Below are 23,182 nucleotides of genomic sequence, written 5' to 3'. Positions count from 1 at the left end.
CACTGTAACAAAGGGTTTAAAATTTTTCTGGTGTATAGAAAATAGGTATTACCGAGGGTGGTACTGGCCTTGACAATGTTTGGCCGTGGTTCTAGACCTCTAACTTCCATCTGTTATTGAGGAACCATCTAATTTCACCTTCCTGTCTTTTCCTTTCCCTTTTTTACTTGCAAATCTTTTTTCTGTAATTCCATTATGTTAAAGAAACAACATTCCCTCCTTCTTTCCTGTGAACTCAGGGAGGATATTTGTGGGAGGTGGCGGTACTACTTTGCTTATTTAAACTGTGACAGATACTTTAATGCAGCTGTGGTTAGATGTGTGAAAGAAAAAGCTTGAGGTGCTGATGGCAGTGGACTAATATCTTCTAAACTAAAGGTACTTCACATTATATGAAGTGACTCACAAGCCCATGCAAGGTTGTTGGTATCTGCATGAAATGTTTTTCACTGAGCCATATATTGTTGAGCAAATTTGGAAGTTTTCATATTGATCCCTGCTCCCACCAGTGACTTTCCAAGAAAAAAATACTAGTTCTCATTCCTCCAGTTTCAATTGCTAGAGCCTCTAGCAGCTAACTTCTATTCTGTTTTTATCTCAGCAAGTCAAGTTTTACTCATGCCAGTCAATCACTGCTAGAGTGGCTGGGCATAAAGTCTGCTGGGATGCAAGTGGAATAGAAGCTAGATCTGGAAATGCTGTGGGCCCTCACCAGCTACACTCTCCGTATTCCTCCCAGCTGGTATAGGATTGTTGCATTAACAGTTTTATGTTTTGTTCAACAGTCTCTCTCCAGGTGACTTCCACATAATGGAGAAGATGGTGAAAAGGAAGTGTGCATTTTGTCCAGCAGATGAAGAGTGTGCTATAATGTACATTGCAGAAAAACAAAATCTTGCAGTTCATCAGGATTGTTTGGTGAGAGTTTTTCTTAACATATGAATACTATTAAAGGAATCAAGAAGGACCAAAAGGAAAAATTTCAAAGACAATATGGACATTGTACATAATTGTCTACTCTAGAACCGTGGTTCTCAACCGGGGGTATGTGTACGCCAGGGGTACGCAGAGGTCTTCAGGGGGTACATCAACTCATCTAGATATTTGCACTCTAGTTTTACAATAGACTGCATAAAAAGCATTAGAGAAGTCAGTGCAAACTACAGTTTCACACAATGACTTGTTTATACTCCTCTATGTATTATACACTGAAATGTATTTCATTTGTGGTCCGATCGATTTACTTTATAATTATATGGTAAAAATGAGAAAGTAAGAACTTTTTCAGTAATAGTGTGCTGTGACACTACATCTGATTTTGTAAGCAAGTAGTTTTTAAGTGAGGTGGAACTTTGGGGTACACAAGACAAATCAGACTCCTGAAAGGGGTACAGTAGTCTGGAAAGGTTGAGAGCCACTGATCTAGAAGAAAAGAGAACTCTTTCCCTCTCTATTTCAGAAGGCAGTGAATGATCTACAATTTCATGGTCTTCTGGAGTTCCAATGATTAGAACTTCAGACAGTTATATTTTTTTACTTGCCCAAATGATTTGGTGCATTGAGGTGGAGGGGAATAAGAAGAATAATGCAGGAGTTGGGATGGAATGTAGAAAGAGTAAAAACGAGCCCAATTCATCATTGCCTTCCTCTTTGTATAGTCACTTTACACCAGTGCAAAGTGACTGTAAAATGTTACTAAATCAGAATAGTAGCATTTTACATCCAATTTTCATTGGTATAACTAGGTACATAAAAGTTACAGGACAATGCTGAACAGGGCTCAGGGGTCTGGGTAGGCAGTAGAAGGAAGGACAACAAAAAAGCAGGACTGTTTTGTTACTTAAAAAAAACCAAAACCTTGGCAGTCAAAGGATTTCAGAGTTCAAAACAAGTTCAGTATTTTGGTTAGCCATTGTTAAATTTAGAAACTATAGAAAGTGCCTTAACATTGGGTAAGAATTCAGAACAAAAATGAACTTGTTTCACAACAACTTTGAAACCCTTTGATTTCCAATGATTTTGAATGGCAAAGCAGGTTCTTCAGTCCCTGGCCCAATCCTGCAAAGACTTGTGCATGTGCTAAATTTGATATAATGTGAATAGTCTCAATTGAAGTAATTGAATCAGACTCCTTACAGTGCGAAAAGGTAAACATGTCCCTAGTCTTTGCAGGATCAGGGCCATAATTTGCATGATCAAAGTGGCAAGATGGCAGCTTCTTGTGTGTGTCTTAAATATAAGGAATAATTAAGTGTGGTTTTAATTTAAGAATTGGCTATGTAAAAATGTCCTTGTGAGATTCTAGGTTTATTATGGTTCTAGAACAAATTTACTCAGTTTGCAAATAAAATCTGTCTTCTATCTGCTGGCCCTGCAATCTTACCCTGGGATCTTTCCTTCTTTCACATCAGCACCAGTAATAAAGATTCTGCACATCATATTCTGCCCTCAGCTAGGCGTAACTAAGGGAAGAATTTGGCTCCACATTGGAACTTAGTTAACTATTCTGTATACTTTTATGAGAACCCTCTTCCTAAATTTGTTTGTTCTGCTGTGGTATCGGGAGAAAAGTAATATGAAAAAAATGTCATTAAATTTTTTAAACTCGCAGAGAGCAGATCTTTTAAGTTAAAAGGTGCCATCTTTGCAGTCACTTTCCTTGCTATAACCACAGCTATACCTTTATATTTTAGTATGTAGGATACCTATTACATTAAATTGGAGCTTTTCTTTTTTTGATGTCTTAAGTCGCAAATCCTTTGCTCCTCTTTTATTTCTCCCTCTTATAGATCAGCTATCTTATTGTTCTTGCTACATTGTGTCTGTATCTTTATTAATTTGATTACTTTTATTTTTCATTTTACAATGTTATATGTTTCTAACAAACATTCAGATTCTTGAAAGCAAACCAGTGTTGCTTTAGCAACATTGTTACAGCTTTACTAGTCTCTCTGAACCCATAGTAATGTGTGCTAAGTGGCTTCTTATCTCTAACTGTATGTTCTTATTTCTTTAGCTGACCAAGTTTTGTGTCTTCTTATGAATTTATCATGTATTTTAAGTAACAGTTTTGGTGCTAGATTTTGTTTAAGTATGATCATTTGTTTTCTCATAATCAAATGTAGTTGTTAATTAATTATCTCTTCTAATTTTTGTCATAGTCCAGTACATCAACGGTATTCATGCATAAATGTCTGCTGTATTTTTCTAGCCACTGTTCAACCTATTTAAGTTGCTTCTCCAACAATTCATTGCCAGTCTTTGCCTGGTATCACATTGCCAGTGTTAATTCTGTTGTCACTTCCAACTGAGTCCCTCCCAAAAGATCCTGAGCTCTGTCAAACCTGCTGGGCTAACTGGCAAAAGAGGGCATGGCTAGGATGATGGCCTCCTTGATGAACCCTGTAAAAATGCCATGCTCCCTTCGTGTGAAATCTCCTTTAACAGTTGGTGGAGTCTAGTATCGCTGGTCCTGACTTGTAGGAGGGTGGAAAAGCTAAGCAGTGCTCCCCCACTCAATATGGGACAATGTTTGTTAAAAACAAAGAAATAAAAATTTGCCCCCCTATGGGGTTTTGTGGGGTGAGGAAAAATGCAGATTTTTTTTTTTTCAGTACCCAGGTCTCATGTCTGACACTGAACTGAAGCCCCATCTACTTTCTATCATTCCTTACTGATACACATCAGAGTCTCTCGCTGGCTGAGTCACTCTGTTAATTACTGCTGTCTTTTGTTTTGTTTGTAGTTATATTCCTCAGGATTTGTAGAATCCGAAGAGCATAACCCAGAGAATCAGGATACAAGGTTTGATGTGGCCTCAGTTCAGAGTGAAATCAGGAGAGGAAAGCGGCTGGTAAGGCAGCTTCTTTCAAATATTTTCTTCTTTATAATTTATAGTAATAACAGCAGCACATTAGACTGTGAAGTCTGTTTGTGACATTTATATGACCTTGTGACATAGAAGCTTGAATAAAATGCATACAAGAACCCAGTCATTCTGACTTACCAAAGATCAGAGTAATTAAAGGTCAGAAACATTAGTCTGATTCTGCACTTAGTGGAACCTAACGTGTATAGCCACTTTTGTCTGGCAGTAGAAGTTAAGGCTGTTTTGGTTCTACGAAAAGGCATTTTTTGGCAGAGGGCAGATTTTGGGTCCTGCTAAGTTTACACATAAGTAACCTCCTGATCTGTGGAACCTAGAAAAGGAAAGGATTTTTTTTTTTTTTAAATGAGAGCTAAGTTTCTAGTCCTTTTGTTTTTGAAGTCACTTTTGAAAGTGGAACTTTTTGAAAACTGTTCCCAACATCTCTATACTTGTAAACTGAGCAAATTTAATGTGAAATATTTACAGATGTGAAGCCCAATACTCTCACTATCATTGAGTCACTTCTAAGAATATTAACTGATTTTAATATAATTGTGTAAGAGCAGAGAGAATAATAGAAAGTTGGTTGAAAAATGAGCTGAGTTGGGGTTTGAAGGAGTGAGTTTGTATGACGAACAGGAAGAGGGAGGCTGAGAGTTAAAGATTTAAGCACGTTCACTGATGAAGCTATTTACTCTCAAATATAAGATTTTAGTTACTAATTATAAAATGTCTGTATCTGCTAACTACTCAACTCCTTCTGCTGTAGATGTGCAACTTCTGTCGCAAGAAAGGAGCCACTGTGGGATGCGAGATAAAAACCTGCCGCAGGAGTTACCACTACTTTTGTGCACTGTGTGATGATGCAGCATTAGAAACTGATGGAGGGCAAGGAATTTACCGGTATTTAACAAACCATTTTCTAATTTTTTGTAGGCTGTGGTGGTATTGTCAGAAAAGAGATTAATTTTTTTTAAATGCGGAAAACATTGACGTGTATGTCCCCCAAAAGAGTCCTTCGCAACCCAGCCGTGTTTGAAACTGTATGTTTGAGAGCAGTAGAAAAAATGTTCCTATCTAGCAATGGAAAAAAACTCCACTTAATGACAGGAATATATAGACGGTTCCATTCACTGTAGTAGCTCATGCTGGTATCAGGTTGTGGTGCTGCAGGAGTCATTGTCTCTAGCACCTCTTGACCATAACATCTTTGGCGCCGTTGATGTTCTGTCTCTATTTATCTTCCACAGCCCAGCATTCTGGCCAGGTCATGTTTAAGTTCTGTCTCCATCCAGGGTAACAAAAGTCCAGCTAAAGAATGCAAATAAACCTCCAGACAAATGATCCTTCTGTCCCTTCACGCTATGTTGAAGTTCCGTGCTCTGCACCTCTTACTCCTGAGCACTGTGGAGTTCCTTCTTTGCACCTTAGGCTGAGCACTGCCTCCCAGGGCTTATTCCCTGGAGATCCTTCTTAGCAGGCTTCCCCACTGCCTTCCCTCCCCAGGGACTCTGGCAGCTTCTCTCAGGGATCTCCTGCTTCTTTCAGGCCCTATCTCAGGACCTCCCACAGGAGCTAACCAGCTCCCTGGGGTTCTCTCCAGCCTGCCTCCATGAGGCCCTTCCCAGAAAGAGGAAATTCCCCCTGTTTGTCTTTCCTGGGTCTTCTCCGTTTAAAGAGACAGCCACCCTGTGACAATATCCATGAGTCTGACAGAATCCCAAAATGGAGCTAAATTTGAGATGCAGTTTTCATTAGCCATCTGGTCAGTAAAGACAAAGTTTTCTGCCCCACAAGGTGGAATATTGGTTTCACCCAAATTAAGGTTTACTCCTGGTTCACATGCTTCAGTGAATAGTCTCAGTACAAGGACACTGCCGCGCTCTCTAAGACCATCTACATTAGAGAGCTTTGGTAGTTTTCCCTCCGGTTCAGCACCCGGAATGCTAGTGGAAAACTTTGTGTCCCCATACAAAAGAACTTCTCATATTTCATATGTGTTCCCAATACCAGCAGAATTAAATTAGCTTCGAGCAAGTCTTCTAAATGCCTTCCAAACCCACTGCAATGGGGGGGTATATACTAGAATTTTGTAACATTACAGCCGGAGATGGTGCTGATTGCTCAAAGAAAAGAGGTTCTCCCTCATAGTTCTAAATGTTGGGATTGCAGCTGACTGTGGAGGTTGCCGATATATTTTGGTAAAGTTTGGAGTGCTGAGAATCCACAGCACCTGTTTTTGTGCTAAAGAATGATCACAGTTAACGCTTACTCTGTCATTGAGGGTGTGGACTTTATTATTGTTACCTCTTCCAGGAAGAGGCAAGGCACTACAACCAGTTTGGGTCTTCACATGACAAAATACAAGCACCATTGGGTTATTTGATAGGGCTGTCAATCTGGCATGTTTCACAAGCACAAAAATAGTCCTTTCCCACTGATTCCAGTAGCAATTTAACTGTCTCTGCCACTGATTGGTATGTGATGCTAAACAAGTGACAAGTTCTGTGAGTCTTAGTTTCTCCAACTGTAAAATGGAGATGATGTAACGTTTAACTTGTTAAACATTAGTAAGTTATAAAGCACTCTAGAGACCTCAGTTCAGAACTTTGAGTGATAATTGATGAAGGAGAGTAGCCTAAAAGAGAAACTTTCTGGGAGCAGAAGGTAAAGCATGGCCGATGTAGGATGGCTTTAGAAGGTGTGAAAAAAATATGTTGGCCCAAAATAGACTCCAGGATTCAATTTCTGCATCCTGAAAACCTATCATTGAACAGCTGTTAAAAAATGAATCAGATAGCTCCAAATGTATCAAGAGGTGGTTGTGCTTAGAATTGGATTAATTTCTGCAAGGACCTGTGACAATGAAAACTATTAAACGTGAGGCATAACTGATGAGGACTTTAAGACTTTTAGTATGTTATCACATTAAACACTCATTAAGTTGAGGAGCATAGCATTGGTACCAAATTTCTAAATCGGTGGCTGAAAGGCCAAGAACGATACATTGATACAGATTAGATAGGAGCAAGCTGAGGCGGAAAATGTGGGGATTGGACCCACACTTTTTTTTTGCATTATACATAGTTCCCTATCAAATTCATGGCTGTGAAAAATGAATCACGGACCGTGAAATCTGATCTCCACCATGAAATCTGGCATGCAGCTTGGAATGCCTATCCTGCACAGGGCTCCAGCTGCTAGCCCTGGCTGGGGATGGGGAGGGACGAGACTTCCTCTTTCCCTTCGGGGCCACCCCTGGGGTGGGTCAGACTGACCTCCAGGATCTCCCCCGGCTACAAGAAGTTGGCAGCTCCAGCTCCGTATGGAGAGGCCACGGCCCCGCACGGAGAGGCTGCAGCTCCAGCTGTCAGCACCCCACTCAGGGGAGACTGCTGAGAAAACCATAACTGCTATGGTAACACACACATACATCCCATACCCTGTGACCTGCACTGCTGCACTGCAGGTGGTGGCACTGGCTTTAGAGCTGGGCACCTGGCCAGCAGCTTTCCTCTCTGGCTGCCCAGCTCTGAATGCAGCGCCCCTGCCAGCAGCAGGGCGGAAGTAAGGGAGGCAATCCCACAACTCCCCTACAATAGCTTTGGAACCCTCCCACCCAGACCCCCTTTTGGGTCAGGACCCCCACGGTTACAACATCATGACATTGTAAAAGTCTGAAAACGTCAACTTGACTAATTTAAAACCCCCTGGCGGTGAAATTGACCAAAATGGAATGTGAATTTGGCAGGGCCCTAATTATACATCAGTGATGCACATAAAGGGACATGCAGCAGTGTGCACAAGTTTGAAGCTAACACAAACCTAGGAGATCTGGCCCAAGAGTGGAGAAATTAGAGACATGAAAAACTGTGGGCATGGATTGGCGACACATGCAATTGTGCATGGAAAAAATGTAAAGTAAGGAGTATTGTGTCAAAAGGGATAAAGTCTTAAATGGATATGACTCTGATGGGGATTTAGAACTTAAAACCGTCAGCATGGTGACTAGTGTTATTAGGAAAGCAAATGGAATAGAACAGAAATAAAAAGCGGTCATTATGGCACTATATAAAGAAAACAGCTGCAGAATTTAGCATAACTTGGGGCACTCATTTGTAGAAACAGTACGGGAGCGTTGGAAATGCTCCAGAAGAGGGTAACCAGGATGATAAAGGGTGGAGGGATTATAAATATGTGAATTGGTTAGTAAAAATGTGTTAAAATATGTTAATTTTATTTTAAAACATGTTAATTAGGAAAGAACCAGATAACGCTGTGGGCTATTACAAAAACAAAAATGTTGTGGTATAAATAGGGCTAATTATTTTTAATGTGCAATTCCATACCTAGCTTTCTGGATTTAATTATTGAGTGTGCACACATCTGGTATTTGTGGGAGAAAATGAACAGTCACAGTAGTTGCACATACAAAAATAGGCTTCATTTTTATAAAAGAACAAAATGTTGACCTTTAAAATTAGGGCTGTGTTTAAAAAAAAAAACAGAAAATGCAAAGTACATTATTGCACCTCTGTTTTTGACAATAATTTCTTCAAAACATTTCAGTGCTAGTTTCTGAAAATAGGCCATCTCAGCCATAACTCCAGCATTGTAATACAGTTTGAAAAGTGCATTGGGATCCTTCTGGAAGAAAGGTGTTCTATAAATGGTGGGCAGTTGTTTTGTGTTCTTCAGGAAAGCAACTGTAATACATTCTTCACCTTCTGGTAAACACAATTATTATTTACTGTACTTGTCCTTGGTCTCTTAGAATAGATCCATGTTGTCCTCCTAAAATCTGCAACAATTGTGGGCAGCGGGGATTTTTTCCCCTATTGCTGAACTCTCTAAATCAGGTAAAAAGGAATTAATGGAATAAGCAGCTGTTGGCCACTCTGCCTAAGCAATGGGTAGGGGTATGTCACAAGAGAACATGGTGAATTAGCAGTTACTTCAAAACTGTACCATAACAGCATTTGAATCTAGTCAAGCTTTACAAATGAAATAACAGAAATATAAAAGTGCCTGCGGTAAGGCTCAACATGGTCAGATTTCATAGCCGAGAAAGATAATGCTCAAATTTCAGTTTTAAACAGGTTCAGTTTTGTGTTCAGATTTTTTTGTATCATTAGTATAGGTGCTGGTGAAAAGAGGGAAAATATCTTGAAAATCAAAGCTAGTATAACATTGTTTACATATTAATTAATACTGTTTCTCTCTCTTTTAAAATTGAACCTATGTTTTAGAGTGTTCTGTCCAAAACATGACCCAGGCAAAAGGACCAATCATTATGGTGAGTTTCTTTAATGGTTTGGTTGATTTAATTTATTTTTTAAATCTGCATTCTCCATTATCTGCAGTGGGTCATATGAACAAAGTCAGTGTCACTCCACTCCCCTATAGAATCGTGGGTTTCATGTTTCATAAAAGGTTACAACGGTGTTTCTAATCTTGCAGTAATGGTTCGGCTGAGATCCAGGTATTTGCATAAAAAACTCAAAGAATTTTACTTAAGAAGTATTTTGTATTTAAGAATTGCCCTGAGCTTTTCCAGATAAACTTTAAAACTATAAAATAGAAACATTGTGGACAAGATTCTCAATAGAACTACATTGATTTGCACGAGCTGAGAATCTTGCCCTGTATTTAACATTATAACTTCTTTCTATAGCGCCTATACTGACAGGGTCACATTTCTAGAAAGTTGTCTGGCACCAACATTTGACTTAAGTATTTTGTTTAAAAGTACATTCCACAGTTTCACAAGTGCGTCTTACGATTAGCACTCTCGTATTGCTGGCTTGTAAAACATGATAAAAGCAAAATGGCTTGTAAAACATGATAAAAGTACTAAAGATGCACAAGTTAACACCTGATTTGCCAAAAGAGAGCTGTTACAATACTAATCACTTGGGATTCTTATCTGTAGTTATATTAAACCTTTTCAAATTAGCATTTTTCACATTCAAAATACTTTATAGTAGTGCCTTTCATTCTGCAGGATCCCAAAGAGCTTTATAAATTTAACACTGAAATATAAACTACATATAAGGATCACTTCATCTACCACTGAAACGCAGCCAGTTTGAGTGTGAAACACCTCAACTTTCTAACACATTACAGCCATTCAGAATAGAAAGTGAAGAACCTGTAATAAGAACTGGGGAGAAGTGCCATGGGTTTTGTAATGACCACAAGAAGGCAGGGCCAATTTAATATCTCATCCAAAAACATGGCCTCTTCAGCACCATAGTGTAGTCTAATATCATTCTAGGACAGTAATATAATGACCATTCATACAGCTGAGTACAGCTCACCTAAGGCCTGGCTACACTGGAAACTTCAAAGCGCTGTCACAGGAGTGCTCCTGCGGCGTGTGAGTGTGGTCGTGCATGAGCACTGGGAGAGAGCTCTCCCAGTGCTCCTGGTAATCCACCTCCGTGAGGGGATTAGCTTCCAGCGCTCGGAGCCTGTTTACACTAGCACTTTAAAGTGCTCTGACATGTTGCGCTCTGGGGGGGGGTGATTTTTCACACCCCTGAGCCAGCAAGTTAGAGTGCTATAAAATGTAAGTGTAGCCAAGCCCTGAGTTGGCAACACAAATTTCTGCCATACGGAAGACTTAATAAACCTCAGAGTTAGGACAGGCTTAATTAATGTCTGTAAAATGCTGTTTAAGTTCTTTTATGAGCTGGGTGAAACCTTGTTATGGTTTGAGTTAAAACCCTATTCAGAATGGTAGGTGTGAACTCACCCTTCAATTAACATAACTGTAAGCGTAAACCCCCACCTAAAATAAAAGGAGGGTGAGCCCACCCAGAAGCTTTTGGTGGAGTATTATTTTGGGTAGGGAGTATGTGAGTTTGTGTGAAGGCAGAAGAGACAAAAGACTGAAAAAGACAAGAACAGAGAGAGAAGCAAAGGCAAAAAACAAGAAAGCCAAGCAATAGCCTGAACACAGTGTGACCCTGGAAAAAACTAGAGAGCACTTTTGGGTTGATTGGCTAAAGAGGCTTGGGGTTGTAAGATAAGAAATTGATCCTTTTGTTCTTGGTTCCTCCTGCATTTGGGGAGCAAGGACTTTGTACATACATCAAAAAGAATACCAAACTCCATCAGTTTCTACTTCCAGCCGGAACATCCCCAAGGCCCTGGAATGTGCTAGCTGCTCAGATTGAGAAGGGGCAACATTGATTTCAGGAGCAAGATCCAATGTCCAAGGAGGCAGGTTGTTAGCTCGCATAAATCAAAACTGGCCAGCGGGATTTAAAACAAGTCCTGAAACAGGAGTTGGAGGCTCCACAAAATAATTTAAAACAAGAGCTGGAGGCTTCAGAAAAGGAACTAAACCATAATTTGGAGGATTCCCCGAAAGGACTGTGGGTTGACATGCAGGCGGAGGTCAAGTCTCTACAAAGAGCCCAGCAACTACAAAGAGCCCAGACAGGTTGGGAAGCCCATTTGCAAAGTTCCCAGAATGGAATGGGAAGACAGATTAAAGAGGTGACCAGTAACCTGACTGCCACAAACTAAAAGTTTTTTTCCATTAAGTAGTGGAGACGAGGCAAGCATTAGCCTGCTTGGAACTTGCTAACAGAGATAAGCTGCTGCAATGACTCAAGAATCTGAAAATTAAGCTCCAGAAGGAAATCAAGGGGTCACAGATCACAATGGAACACAGCCACCTGGATGAGGAATTGAGCCTCTAGAAGATGACAATTTTCTATCTCTAACCTACAGAGGCCCAGAAGGGAGTGGTTGGGCTGTCCCAGCTCCAGTGATGCACAAACCCATTATATCTTTGAGGGAAAAACTCCGGGAGGCTTATTTGGCTCAATTCAACAACATAGTTTATAGGGAAGATAGTCAGAAAAGGGGGTCACTAGCAGTCAATTTGGATAGCCCAGCGCTAAGACTTAGAAGGAGAGGGAAAGAAGAGACTCCACCTGAACTGGAAGAGGACCTGCAAGAGGCTTGTGTTCCTGGCATATCCTGGTGCCACTGATGCATAGATTAGCAATGGACCAATTTATACATGCTCAGCTGGACTTGGACTTGCAGATCAAGATCAGTGAAAACAGGCCAAAGACAAATTCTGAGAGGCTGTGGAATTTGCCACAGAACCTAAATCTTTTCTTGCAGCAGTTCATCAGAAGAGGAAGCAGCTGCTAGTGAGGAAGATGGAAACTCACTGTTATAAGCCCTGTAAGTATGGCTCTGGGTCTAACATGTATGATGAAAGAGGGGATTTTAATTTGGTTCATGACTGTATTGAACAATTAGAACAAATGATAAATTTGGTTTGTAAAACAAAGGAAACTGGCAACAATGAAAAAATTAAAGGAAACAGTTCAGTTAAATGCTGGTACTGTGACAAAACTGACCACAAAAAGGATTGTTGTAAATTTAAGATGGGCCAGTACAGACTGGCATAAATGAAAGCCTTTCTCCTAGTAGGAGAAATGTGGGGACACCAAGATGAAGAGGCAAAGCTCGGAGGTACAAGGATCAACCCCAGCATACCACAATCTGATGGGATGGTGGGAAGGTTCAATAGGAATCTGGGGCTTCAGCTGGCTATGTTTGTAGAACAGTACCTAAAGGACTGGGACTAGCATATCCCATTTCTTTTCATGGCTTATAGAACAGCAGTCAAAGAGAGTACAAAATGTACTGCAGTACTCATGTTTGGACATGAACTAAGGACCCCAGCAAACCTCTTGTGTGGAGTTCCTGAAGAGTAGCAAAGGGAGTTAAACTACGTAGAAACCCTGCAATCTAAAACTGAAAAAGTTCATACCTTTGGAAGGTAGCCTCTGACAAAATGGAAAGGCTGTATGATGTAAGGTCATATGGGGAAATTTTTAAAAGAGGGCACTCTCTCTGGTTTTCCAGTCCTAGAAGAAAGAAGGGTAGGAGCCCTAAATTGGATGAACCTTGACAGGACCCTATGCAGTACTGACCCAAATCAATGAAGTGGTGTACAAGAACACAGTTGGGGTCCAGAACTAAACCAAAAGTTATCCATAAAGACCATTTGACAAGATATTGGGGGACAGAATTCACTTTGGCTGCCCTCTGAATCTGAGAATGTAGCTGTGGAAGTTGAGTCTTGAAAAGTTGTTACAGAAGTGAATTCATCATTAGAATAAAATGAGCAGGGTCTACCTCAGCCAGCAAATTCCACAGAAACAATAGGTGTCCCTCAGAGGCTGATTGAAAAGAAACCCAGGGAGAGAAAAGCCCCAAAGAGATTTGGGTGGGAATAAAATTATTTTGGCCTGGTAAAGTGAAAAACATCTTGATAGAAAGACACTGTACATGTGTGAATAGTTAACTTTGTTAAATTACTGATTTCTCTTTGGGCTGATTGGTGAGTGTCACCATTTTAGGCCTCATCAGGATGATGTACAATGCTGAGGTGGGAAGAGGTGTTGTGAGCTAGGTGGGTTGAGTTAAAACGCTATTCAGATTGATAGGTGTGCATACATGGCTTCTTGCACTGTGCATACTCACCTGGAGTTCTTGTGTGGATGCACTCTCTGTTCCATTGGGATAGAAATTCCAATGGGCAACTCGCCATCATCTGGCACGCTGTCTTTTGGGAAACGATGCTGCAGAGGTGACTGGAAGCAGGGGTTTAAGTTCCCATCATGCAACTTTCTCCATCCCATGTCACCCACATCCCATAATTTTTGTACATTTTTTAAAAAAACCCCAAAACTGCATAGCACTTCTCACTGTCCGCCTTCTCTGACAGAAGCATGGAGCCCTCACAGCTCTGCACTATTGTCATGAGTGTTGCACACACAGGATGAAGAATCCTTCAGTATTTGCAGAGCCGCAGGAAGAATCACAACAATGGGGGAACATGACGATTTTGTGGAAGACAGATTGCTGTGGGACGTAGTGAAAACCAGTTCAAGGTTGTTGTTGACATTCATGGAGCAGATGCAGTGCTGCTTGTGGGCCTGAGAAACAAACACTGACTGGTGGGATCGCATCGTAATGCAGGATTGGGAGGATGAGAAGTGGCTGCAGAACTTTTGGCTGCTAAAGCGCACATTTCTGGATCTGGGGGCCGAGCTTGCACCAGCCCTTCAATGCAGGAACACCAGAGAGCTGCACTGACAGCTGAGAAGCAAGTGGCATTCGCTCTGCAATAGCGCATCATGCAGGATTGCTACCATTCAGTGGGAAATCATGTTGGAGTTGGAAAATGCCACTGTGTCATGTAACTGTATAGGAACATTATCTGTCTCTTGCTGCATAGGATTGTGACTCCTGGTGATGTGCAAGACATATTAGATGAATTTGCAGCAATAGGGTTCCCGTACTGCAGTGGGGCAATAGGTGGCACACATATCCCTATTTTGGCACCCGCTCCACCTTGCCACAGAGAACATCAACAGAAAGGGCTACTTTTCTATGGCTACGCAAGCCATTGTTGGATCACCAGGGATGCTTCACCGATATCAATGTTGGCTGGTCAGGGAAGGTGCATGACATTCTCATCTTTAAGATCACAGGACTGTTCAGAAAGCTACAAGCAGGGACGTTTTTTCCCAACCAGCGGATTGCCATTGGCAATGTTGAAATGCCAGTAAAGATCCTAGAGGACGCATCCTATCCCTTTTTCCCCTGGCTCATGAAGCCATACACTAGCCACCTCAACAACGCTAAGGAAAGAGTCAATTACCAGCGTAAGAGGTGCAGAATGACAGTTGAATGTGCTTTCAGTAGATTGAAGGGACGCAGGTGGTGTTTATGCAATAGATTGGATCTCAGTGAGAAAAATATCCCAACTGCCTGTTGTGTCCTGCATAACATCTGTGATGCAAAGGGGAGAAACTTGCTGCCGGGAGGACAATGGTGGAGTGCCTGTCTGCTGAGTTGGAATAGCCAGACACAAGGGCTAGTAGAAGAGCTCAGTGCAGAGTTATGCGGCTGAGGGAAGCCTTGAAAGAGCACTTAACAGTCGGGCACAGTTATGTGGCATGGCAGACTGTTGTGCTTTACCTGGCCCTGAAGTTTTGGTGGCTATTAGGAATTGTGTGGTGCTTGGTGTACATTTATGAATATAACACTGACTGTTAATGCACCTATTAATTCTGCAATGCTCACTGTACAATTATAATTAGTACCCTGTTTGTCACTGATTCTGAGTTCTGTCACTCTGTACAAGAACAAGTAGTGGGTGCTTTGAGAAGCAATAGACATTCTGCAGCATGTGTTGTTAAGTAATAAAGATGAATTATTTACCAAAAAATACATGTTTCTTGCATACCAAAAGTGATGCAAAAAAATCCAATGTGCAATTAAAAAACAAATAAAATAAAAATGTCTGAAATAAATGAACAGAATAGGGAAAAGAACGTTTATGGCCATTTTCATTCATTTTGGCTACACATACAGCAATCATAGCTCTCACCGGTGAGCGTATATGAAGCTGTCGTTCCCCTTATTGTCCCCCAGTGTGTAGAGGTAGGTGTAGGGATGAAGCCCTTGATGCCATGTGGAATGTTGAGGGGTGTGGAGCAGGTGCTAGAATGGAGTTCACCATTGACTGTAAAGGGAGGCAAGACTGTTACTGTTGGACCTGTAGGTCTGTAAGAGTCTGCAGCATTCATGTTTGCTGTCCGAGAAGCCACATTTTATCCTGATACATCTTCGACTCCAGGACCTCTCTTCATACAGTCTGCAGCACTGGCTTGCAGGATCTCACGAGAATATATCTGCCTATGTCCTCTCCTTTCTCCTTATTATAGTTAGGTATTCTGTGAGGGTGGAGGGGGATCCCTCTTGGCCACAGCAGCAGCAGTTACAGATGAAACACCCAGAGGTATCATATTTAGAGTCACAATGGGAAGTGAAAGTTAAGTTTCAGAACTCTCTTCCCTTGCTCCGCTAAAGTTTTAAACAAGACGTGCTTATTGACGCTTCACCCTTAGTGCGCGTCTGCACAGCTCCGCCTCCAGCCTGAGCGATGGTGCTGTGTGGCCCAGTGAGGGCAGCACTGGCAGTGAGGAAGGAATCATTCTCTTGCATGAAACAATAAAATTTTAGCCCATATTTCTATGAGTATGATGCAGGGTAATGGCACTGAGCATTGATGCTACTTTCCATAGGCGGTGATGATTCTCGCTGATATCTCGCTCCTGAGGGCAACAAAGACACAGAGAGCACAGCTGCTGCTGGTGTCCCTAAGCTATCCAGGCCCATACACTGCTAGCCCTGTTTACTGCAATGGTGCCTGCCAAAGTCATTGTGGAGTGGCATGGGGAAGAGTCCTACTATGGAGGAAGAAATAAGGCTTCCCCTAGAAGCCTTTGGGAGAGGATTGCAGAGTTCTTCCTTGAAAGTTTCATTGCGACCTCTCAGCAGGATTCAAGGGACATCCCTGTGTACACACACAAACTGCTCTGTATATGCTCCCGCCCTTCCCCCACTAAGTCTACAGGGGAAGGAAAAGCCGATAACAACTCTACCTCTGTTTGTTGTATTGCTGCCTCTTCTAGTGTAAGTAAATTACTGAAAAGTCAATACCTGTGTCCTGCTACACTGGGGTCCGGCAGCATCTGCCCATTTAAACATTGTAATGGGACACACGTTCATTCACTTACCTGAGGTTCCCTCCCCGATATCGGGCTCAGCTGCTGGGATTGACTAGACTGCAGTGGAGCCTCAGAAAGATCCTCTCTTGTGGCATAGCTGGATCCCCAGGTTGCATGTCCCCCATCCTCCTTGCTGGGGGAACACAGCAGGGGTCTGTATCTGGGGCTCCGTGGAAGTATCCAAAGTGCTCTGTGCGGGGGTGGGAGTGTCTCTGCCAAATATGGCATACAACTCGTTAAAAAAGCAGCTCAGCACCAGATTTACTGTTGGCCTTCCTGGCCTTCTGGTATGCCTGCCACAGATCCTTCCCTTTCACCAAGCACCGCTGCTGAGTCCTGTCATACCCCTTCACCAGCATCCCCCACGCAATCTGCTCACAGAGGTCCATGTTTGTACAATTGCTCCATTGCTGTGGCTGCACGGCCTCGTCTTCCCATGGGCCCAAGAGAGCCAATACCTCCTGTCTACTCCAGGCAGAAGAACATGTGGAGCATGTAGCCAGCATGGTCAGTTGAGCAGCTGCACACAACAAAGAAGAGCTGCAAGGTGTGCTCACCAAGCAGGGCAATAAAGAAAAGTCATTTAAAAAATACATAGGGTCTTAAAGGGGGTAGTGACTTCTGGTCTCTGTGAGCCCTGGAGAGTGGAGTTCACAACTGTGACCAGAGTGCTCAGTGTCAGGCATTATGGGACAGCTGCTAGAGGGCTGTTAAGGGTGGACATAGGTTACGTGGTGTCTACACTTGCACTGCATTGACCACAGTAGGTCAACCATGACTCAATGCTGTTTATGGAGATCATGTTACTGCATCCCCATAAGGGGGCACTTATGTTGGTAGGACACAAATTTGAGTGTAGACACATGCACAAATAGGTTGATGCAAGATGACTCAGGTCAAGTTAACTTCATAGAGTGTACACCAACCCTAAGGAACTGCTCCTTTTTTTTTTTTTTCTTGGTTCCTCCTGCCTTTAGAGAAGGATTTTGTACATTCCTTGCAGTTAAAAAAGATTGCATCAAAGACAATACCAAACTCCATCAATTTCTACTTCCAATGGGAATATCCTCAGTTTTTCCCCAAAATTTTACTAGCCGCTCGGGTCAAAAAAAGTGCAATTGTATCATTTGTTTGCCTGAGAACAGCCTCTTTCCCAATGCAACACTGCTGCAACTGATATCAGCAGAGGTGCTTAAGCTGGAGGCCCTCAATTTAAAAGGGGACGGAGGTGGAGTGTTGTCCATGAGGGAGTCTTTGAAACATATTTCTTCCTTCACATTGGTCTTAGATGGTTTGGAGCAATTGACCTGCAAAGAATGCTGAAAGTCTATCTATTTTCATTTGGAGAATGCAGTGAGTCATGTTTCTGGGAAAGGGGAAGTGCTTTTGTTTTTTAGTTGGAGGTGGCTCTGCTGATTTGTGTACATTTTGTTTTATGAAATGTGATTTTAATTGATGCCATGGGTGCTTTTATATTGCGTTCTAAACCCAAACGAATATTCAACGAGTACTAATCTTGCTTAATTTGTGAGATCTGATGGGATCATACCACAAGATGGTATGGCTACCGGTCAATGAGGCACTCTTAGACAGTGGAGCACTCTTAGTGAACAGTACTTTATGTGCATGAAAGAACATTTTCAAACTTGGGTGACTAAAGTTAAGTGCCTAAATAAATGATACAATTATTTTTAAACAGTTCTGAGTGCCCACAATTCCTTTTGAGTCAATGGCAGCTGTGGGTGCTCAGCACCAATGAAAATTTGGTCACTTAATAATATATCTAACTTTAGGCTCTCAAGTTTGAAGATTTGGCCCTACTGTATCAAGAATGGACTGATTAGTTCCTCCCAAAAGAATGGTGTATACCAGTAATACCTTCACACATTTCACCACACAGGAGGCAATTGATTCTAAAAATAAAGAGGGACTGTATAGCCTCTTTTTCATTTCTCTTTCCAGTTCGTGGGTTTGTTTGTTTTGGTTTTTTTAGTTACTAGGGACAATTACATGAAAACAGGATCTTTGTTTCTCAATACTTCACCTGTTCTTGCTGCTTATTCCTTGCCAGAAGTCATTATTCTCTGTTTTTGATGGTGGAATCCCTTCCATGGGAGCGAGCATGATATCTAAGAAAGTCTGACACATTTTGGCAGCAAATATGAAGTGGGAGCAGGTGGACTTTCTAGACCAAAGATCCTGTTTTCATGTAAATGTTATTAAACACTTTACAAACAAACAAAAAACAAAAATCTGACACACAAGTAAAATGGTTTCTGTATAGGATTTTTTTGAGTTTTCAGGAGGTTGCTTGGTTAAAGTTTGAAAGACCACTGTATATGAGGTGGTATATGAAAATTTCTCAGAGTAAATTTACATGCACAAAATAGTTCTAGTCATGAGTTGTATTAAAATAAACGTGGGTTCATTTGTGGATTAAAACTGCTTTCTGAACTATTTATAATGACTTTGGTTTGAAGTTTTTCTTTTTTTTTTTTTAAATAAATCTTTTACTTCCTTCTGTAAACCCTAGCTTGGGAGGGATAATTCACTCTTCAATGCAGAGTTAAAAGTCTGATGTTTGCTTTATAATCAAATTAGGAGGAAGGAAATCCTAGAGAAAATGTACAATGATTTACATGTCTTTTAAAGCAGCTCTCGTGATTAGGCAATATTTTAGATTTCATGGAAATAATGTATATCCAGCTGAAATGTCAGAAAGTCAGGGAAGCTAAAATATACTGACAGGTTTCAGAGTAGCAGCCATGTTAGTCTGTATTTACAAAAAGAAAAGGAGTACTTGTGGCACCTTAGAGACTAACAAAGTTATTTGAGCATAAGCTTTCGTGAGCTACAGCTCACTTCATCGGATGCATTCGGTGGAAAATACAGTGGGGAGATTTATATACACACACACAGAACATGAAACAATGGGTTTTATCATACACACTGTAAGGAGAGTGATCACTTAAGATGAGCTATTACCAGCAGGAAGGAGAAAAACCTTTTATGGTGATAATCAAGGTGGGCCATTTCCAGCAGTTAACAAGAATGTCTGAGGAGCAGTGGGGAGTGGGGTGGGGGGAGAAATACCATGGGGAAATAGTTTTACTTTGTGTAATGACCCATCCACTCCCAGTCTCTATTTAAAACTAAATTAATTGTATCCAGTTTGCAAATTAATTCCAATTCAGCAGTTTCTCGTTGGAGTCTGTTTTTGAAGTTTTTTTGTTGAAGGATAGCCACTCTCAGGTCTGTAATCGAGTGACCGGAGAAACTGAAGTGTTCTCCGACTGGTTTTTGAATGTTATAACTCTTGACGTCTTATTTGTGTCCATTTATTCTTTTACTTAGAGACTGTCCAGATTGACCAATGTACGTGGCAGAGGGGCATTGCTGGCACATGATGGCATATATCACATTGGTAGATGTGCAGGTGAACGAGCCTCTGATAGTGTGGCTGATGTGATTAGGCCCTATGATGGTGTCCCCTGAATAGATATGTGGACAGAGTTGGCAATGGGCTTTGTTGCAAGGATAGGTTCCTGGGTTAGTGGTTCTGTTGTGTGGTTGCTAGTGAGTATTTGTTTCAGGTTGGGGGGCTGTCTGTAAGCAAGGACTGGTCTGTCTCCCAAGATCTGTGAGAGTGATGGGTCGTCCTTCAGGATAGGTTGTAGATCCTTGATGATGCGTTGGAGAGGTTTTAGTTGTGGGCTGAAGGTGATGGCTAGTGGCGTTCTGTTATTTTCTTTGTTGGGCCGGTCTTGTAGTAGGTGACTTCTGGGTACTCTTCTGGCTCTGTCAGTCTGTTTCTTCACTGCAGCAGGTGGGTATTGTAGTTGTAAGAATGCATGATAGAGATCTTGTAGGTGTTTGTCTCTGTCTGAGGGGGAAAAAAACAAAAACCTAAAAAAACTTCAAAAACAGACTCCAACAAGAGACTGCTGAATTGGAATTAATTTGCAAGCTGGATACAATTAATTTAGGCTTAAATAGAGACTGGGAGTGGATGGGTCATTACACAAAGTAAAACTATTTCCCCATGTTATTTCTGCCCCCCACCCCACCCCCCAGTGTTCCTCAGATGTTCTTGTTAACTGCTGGAAATGGCCCACCGTGATTATCACCATAAAAGGTTTTCCTCCTTCCTGCTGGTAATAGCTCATCTTAAGTGATCACTCTCCTTACCGTGTGTATGATAAAACCCATTGTTTCATGTTCTCTGTGTGTGTATATAGATCTCCCTACTGTATTTTCCACCGAATGCATCCGATGAAATGAGCTGTAGCTCACGAAAGCTTATGCTCAAATAAATTTGTTAGTCTCTAAGGTGCCACAAGTATCCTTTTCTTTTTGCTAAAATATACTGTGACTATTATCCAAAGTGTCTGCCTTTATAGTCCTCAGAAATAGAGATGCCAAAATTAAGTGTGAAATGACCTATCTTTTGTCTAAGAATGTTACATTATTACAGAATTGTCTCTTGATTTCTAGATGCAGACAATAAGAGGAACAGGCATGGAATGAAATCTTCCACCTTCACGGAAAAAAGGGTAATTAGAATCCAAGTAGTTTTATTTAAAACCTAAACCACCACTGTAGCTAAAGACATGGAGGAATCCACTTTGTGTTGTTACAAGTTTAGCTAGACATCTGCAAGAGATTGTGTTAGCATATTCCAAAAATGGGAAGTCAGGCAATGACTTGTGCCTTGTGCACAGGAGCAGCTGCATTTCCTATACAGCAGCTTCTCATTCCTTATTTCAGTCTTATCGTTCCATTGAAGCAATACATTTCACATTCACAGGCTTCCAGTGTCATCTGGTGCAACTGCACTGGAATTGAGGCCACTTAAACCAAGGGTGATTTTGGCCCCATGACTGTGATACAATCTTATACAGAAAGTTGTTTTCTCCTGAGTTGTATTTCTTCTGTAAAGTACAAGGACACACGAGAACACACAAGATGCCATGACACCATTGGCTGATATGACAGTTGGCCGTACCAGAGCACTAGGATTCTGAGGTATAGGGGAAAAGTGATTTTTCTTTAAACACAGAGGCCTTGCATGGCCAAATAGTGCATTACCACCTTGCCAGCACTGGGCACAGTTACATCTCTTTATTTGTAATAAGTCACATTGGTTTCAATTAGCACTGCTTCATTTGAGAAACTACAACTATATGTGCAGATTTTAATTCTTAACATGAAGGTTCTCTCAACCTTGGACTTAAGACTGCTTCTGGACTCTCATGAAGGCCATAGGCCAAAATATGCCTGCATTTTTTGTACCTCTTGTAAAGCAGACTTCTAACTCCAGTTTATTTAGACTCTCAAGGTGATATCCTGGCTCCATTAAAGTCCACATCAAAACTCTCATTGACTTTAGTGGGGCCAAGATTCCACCTGAGTGCACTACAAATATACATATATATGGTCTATGGATAAAAAAAGCTAAAGGGAGCGTCCAGACTGTGCTTTCCAGGGTTGTTGGAGTTGGAGGACTGGACGGAGAAGAGATGAGGTAGAGCCCATAGCATCCAGAGTTGCAACAGTGATTATGAAGATATTTAAAATGACAGGCCGTGCAGACTCATGTCTTGATACATTCTAAACATGAAAAATCTGGTGATGACACAGGAATTTCATTGGCTGCAGTGCAATTGCCACACAGATCAGCGTTCAGGACAAAATCATAGTTCAGTCTTCTGGTTCTCAGCTGAAGAGCAGCACACGGACATCTAGAGAGCAGGATGCTCTGTGCGTGGTGACATCCCCTCTAGCAGATAGGAGTAGAGTTACTAACAGTTTCCAGGGGAAGCCATATCAAGCTTTCCTCAGCAGACGAATAGTTGCTACAACTCCAAGATCTGGAGGTTAAAGGCAGACCAAAAGAGGGTGTATGAAGAATCCACAGCTTTCAAAGTACTACTTTGATTGGTAGATAAGCCTATTGGGACAAATTAATCTCTGTCTGCAAATCCACTTAAATTGGAAAATTCCTTACCCATAATTTCCCTTCTGCTAGCAAGTCTCCCACAATTCTGGATGCCTGGGCTGCTCCCTTCCTCTGTAGCTAACAGAGACAGATCAAAGTTTTGGAACCATGTGCTTTGGTCACACTCCCTCTGCTCATACTTGCTGGCAAATGAGTTATTCCAAAACTGTCCCACTCTGCATCTGATCTTTTGGCTCATAAGCCATTCAGGGTGGGTAGAATTGTGAAAGACACTGCTCACAGAAATGGAAGTATCAATAAGTCATTTTCCGCTCTTTAGCCCACAATTCTGGATGTCTGAGAAGCAGCAAGCAGTGAACAGATGTCAGGAAGGTTCTAGAAAAGGTCAGAAAGAAGAAAGGAAAAAAAGGTATCCCTCCTCATTCATCAAATTTGCTGAAAGGGTTACATTTCTGGGCCACTGCCTGAAGAACCTTCCTGCCAAAGGAAGCCTCTGCAGATGACAGGATGGCCAGCAGATAGGGCTTGATAAAGGTAGTACCTATTGAGCAGGTGGCTGCCTTGCAAATAGCCAGTGTGGATGTATTTTCTCTTTCTGCCCACGCAGAAAGCTCGTGAAGAGTGCCCTGATCCCTTCCAAGACCGGAACGTTGATGCCTTTTTAGCCTCCAAAATGCATAGCATAATCCATCTAGCAATGGAGGATGAGGAAACTCTTCCCATTTCGGGTGGGAAGAT

At 41.6% G+C, this 23,182-nt stretch overlaps 1 protein-coding gene across 1 annotated transcript in view; it reads left to right on the top strand.

Moving 5' to 3' along the window:
• Positions 1–23,182, top strand: part of LOC119850890 (histone-lysine N-methyltransferase SETDB2-like) — a 102,909-nt gene that overhangs the window by 67,621 nt on the left and 12,106 nt on the right. Inside the window, exons 17-21 of the mRNA XM_043505100.1 lie at positions 786–918; positions 3,746–3,853; positions 4,638–4,771; positions 9,118–9,164; positions 20,980–21,038. Coding sequence (XP_043361035.1) covers positions 786–918; positions 3,746–3,853; positions 4,638–4,771; positions 9,118–9,164; positions 20,980–21,038 — 481 coding nt within the window. The remainder of the gene's footprint in view (positions 1–785; positions 919–3,745; positions 3,854–4,637; positions 4,772–9,117; positions 9,165–20,979; positions 21,039–23,182) is intronic.

The sequence above is a fragment of the Dermochelys coriacea genome, chromosome 1, assembly GCF_009764565.3.
Source record: "Dermochelys coriacea isolate rDerCor1 chromosome 1, rDerCor1.pri.v4, whole genome shotgun sequence".
In the NCBI taxonomy this organism is placed as follows: Eukaryota; Metazoa; Chordata; order Testudines; family Dermochelyidae; genus Dermochelys; species Dermochelys coriacea.
The sequence above is the reverse complement of the archived record's forward strand: the minus strand, read 5'-3'. Positions and strand labels throughout refer to the sequence as shown.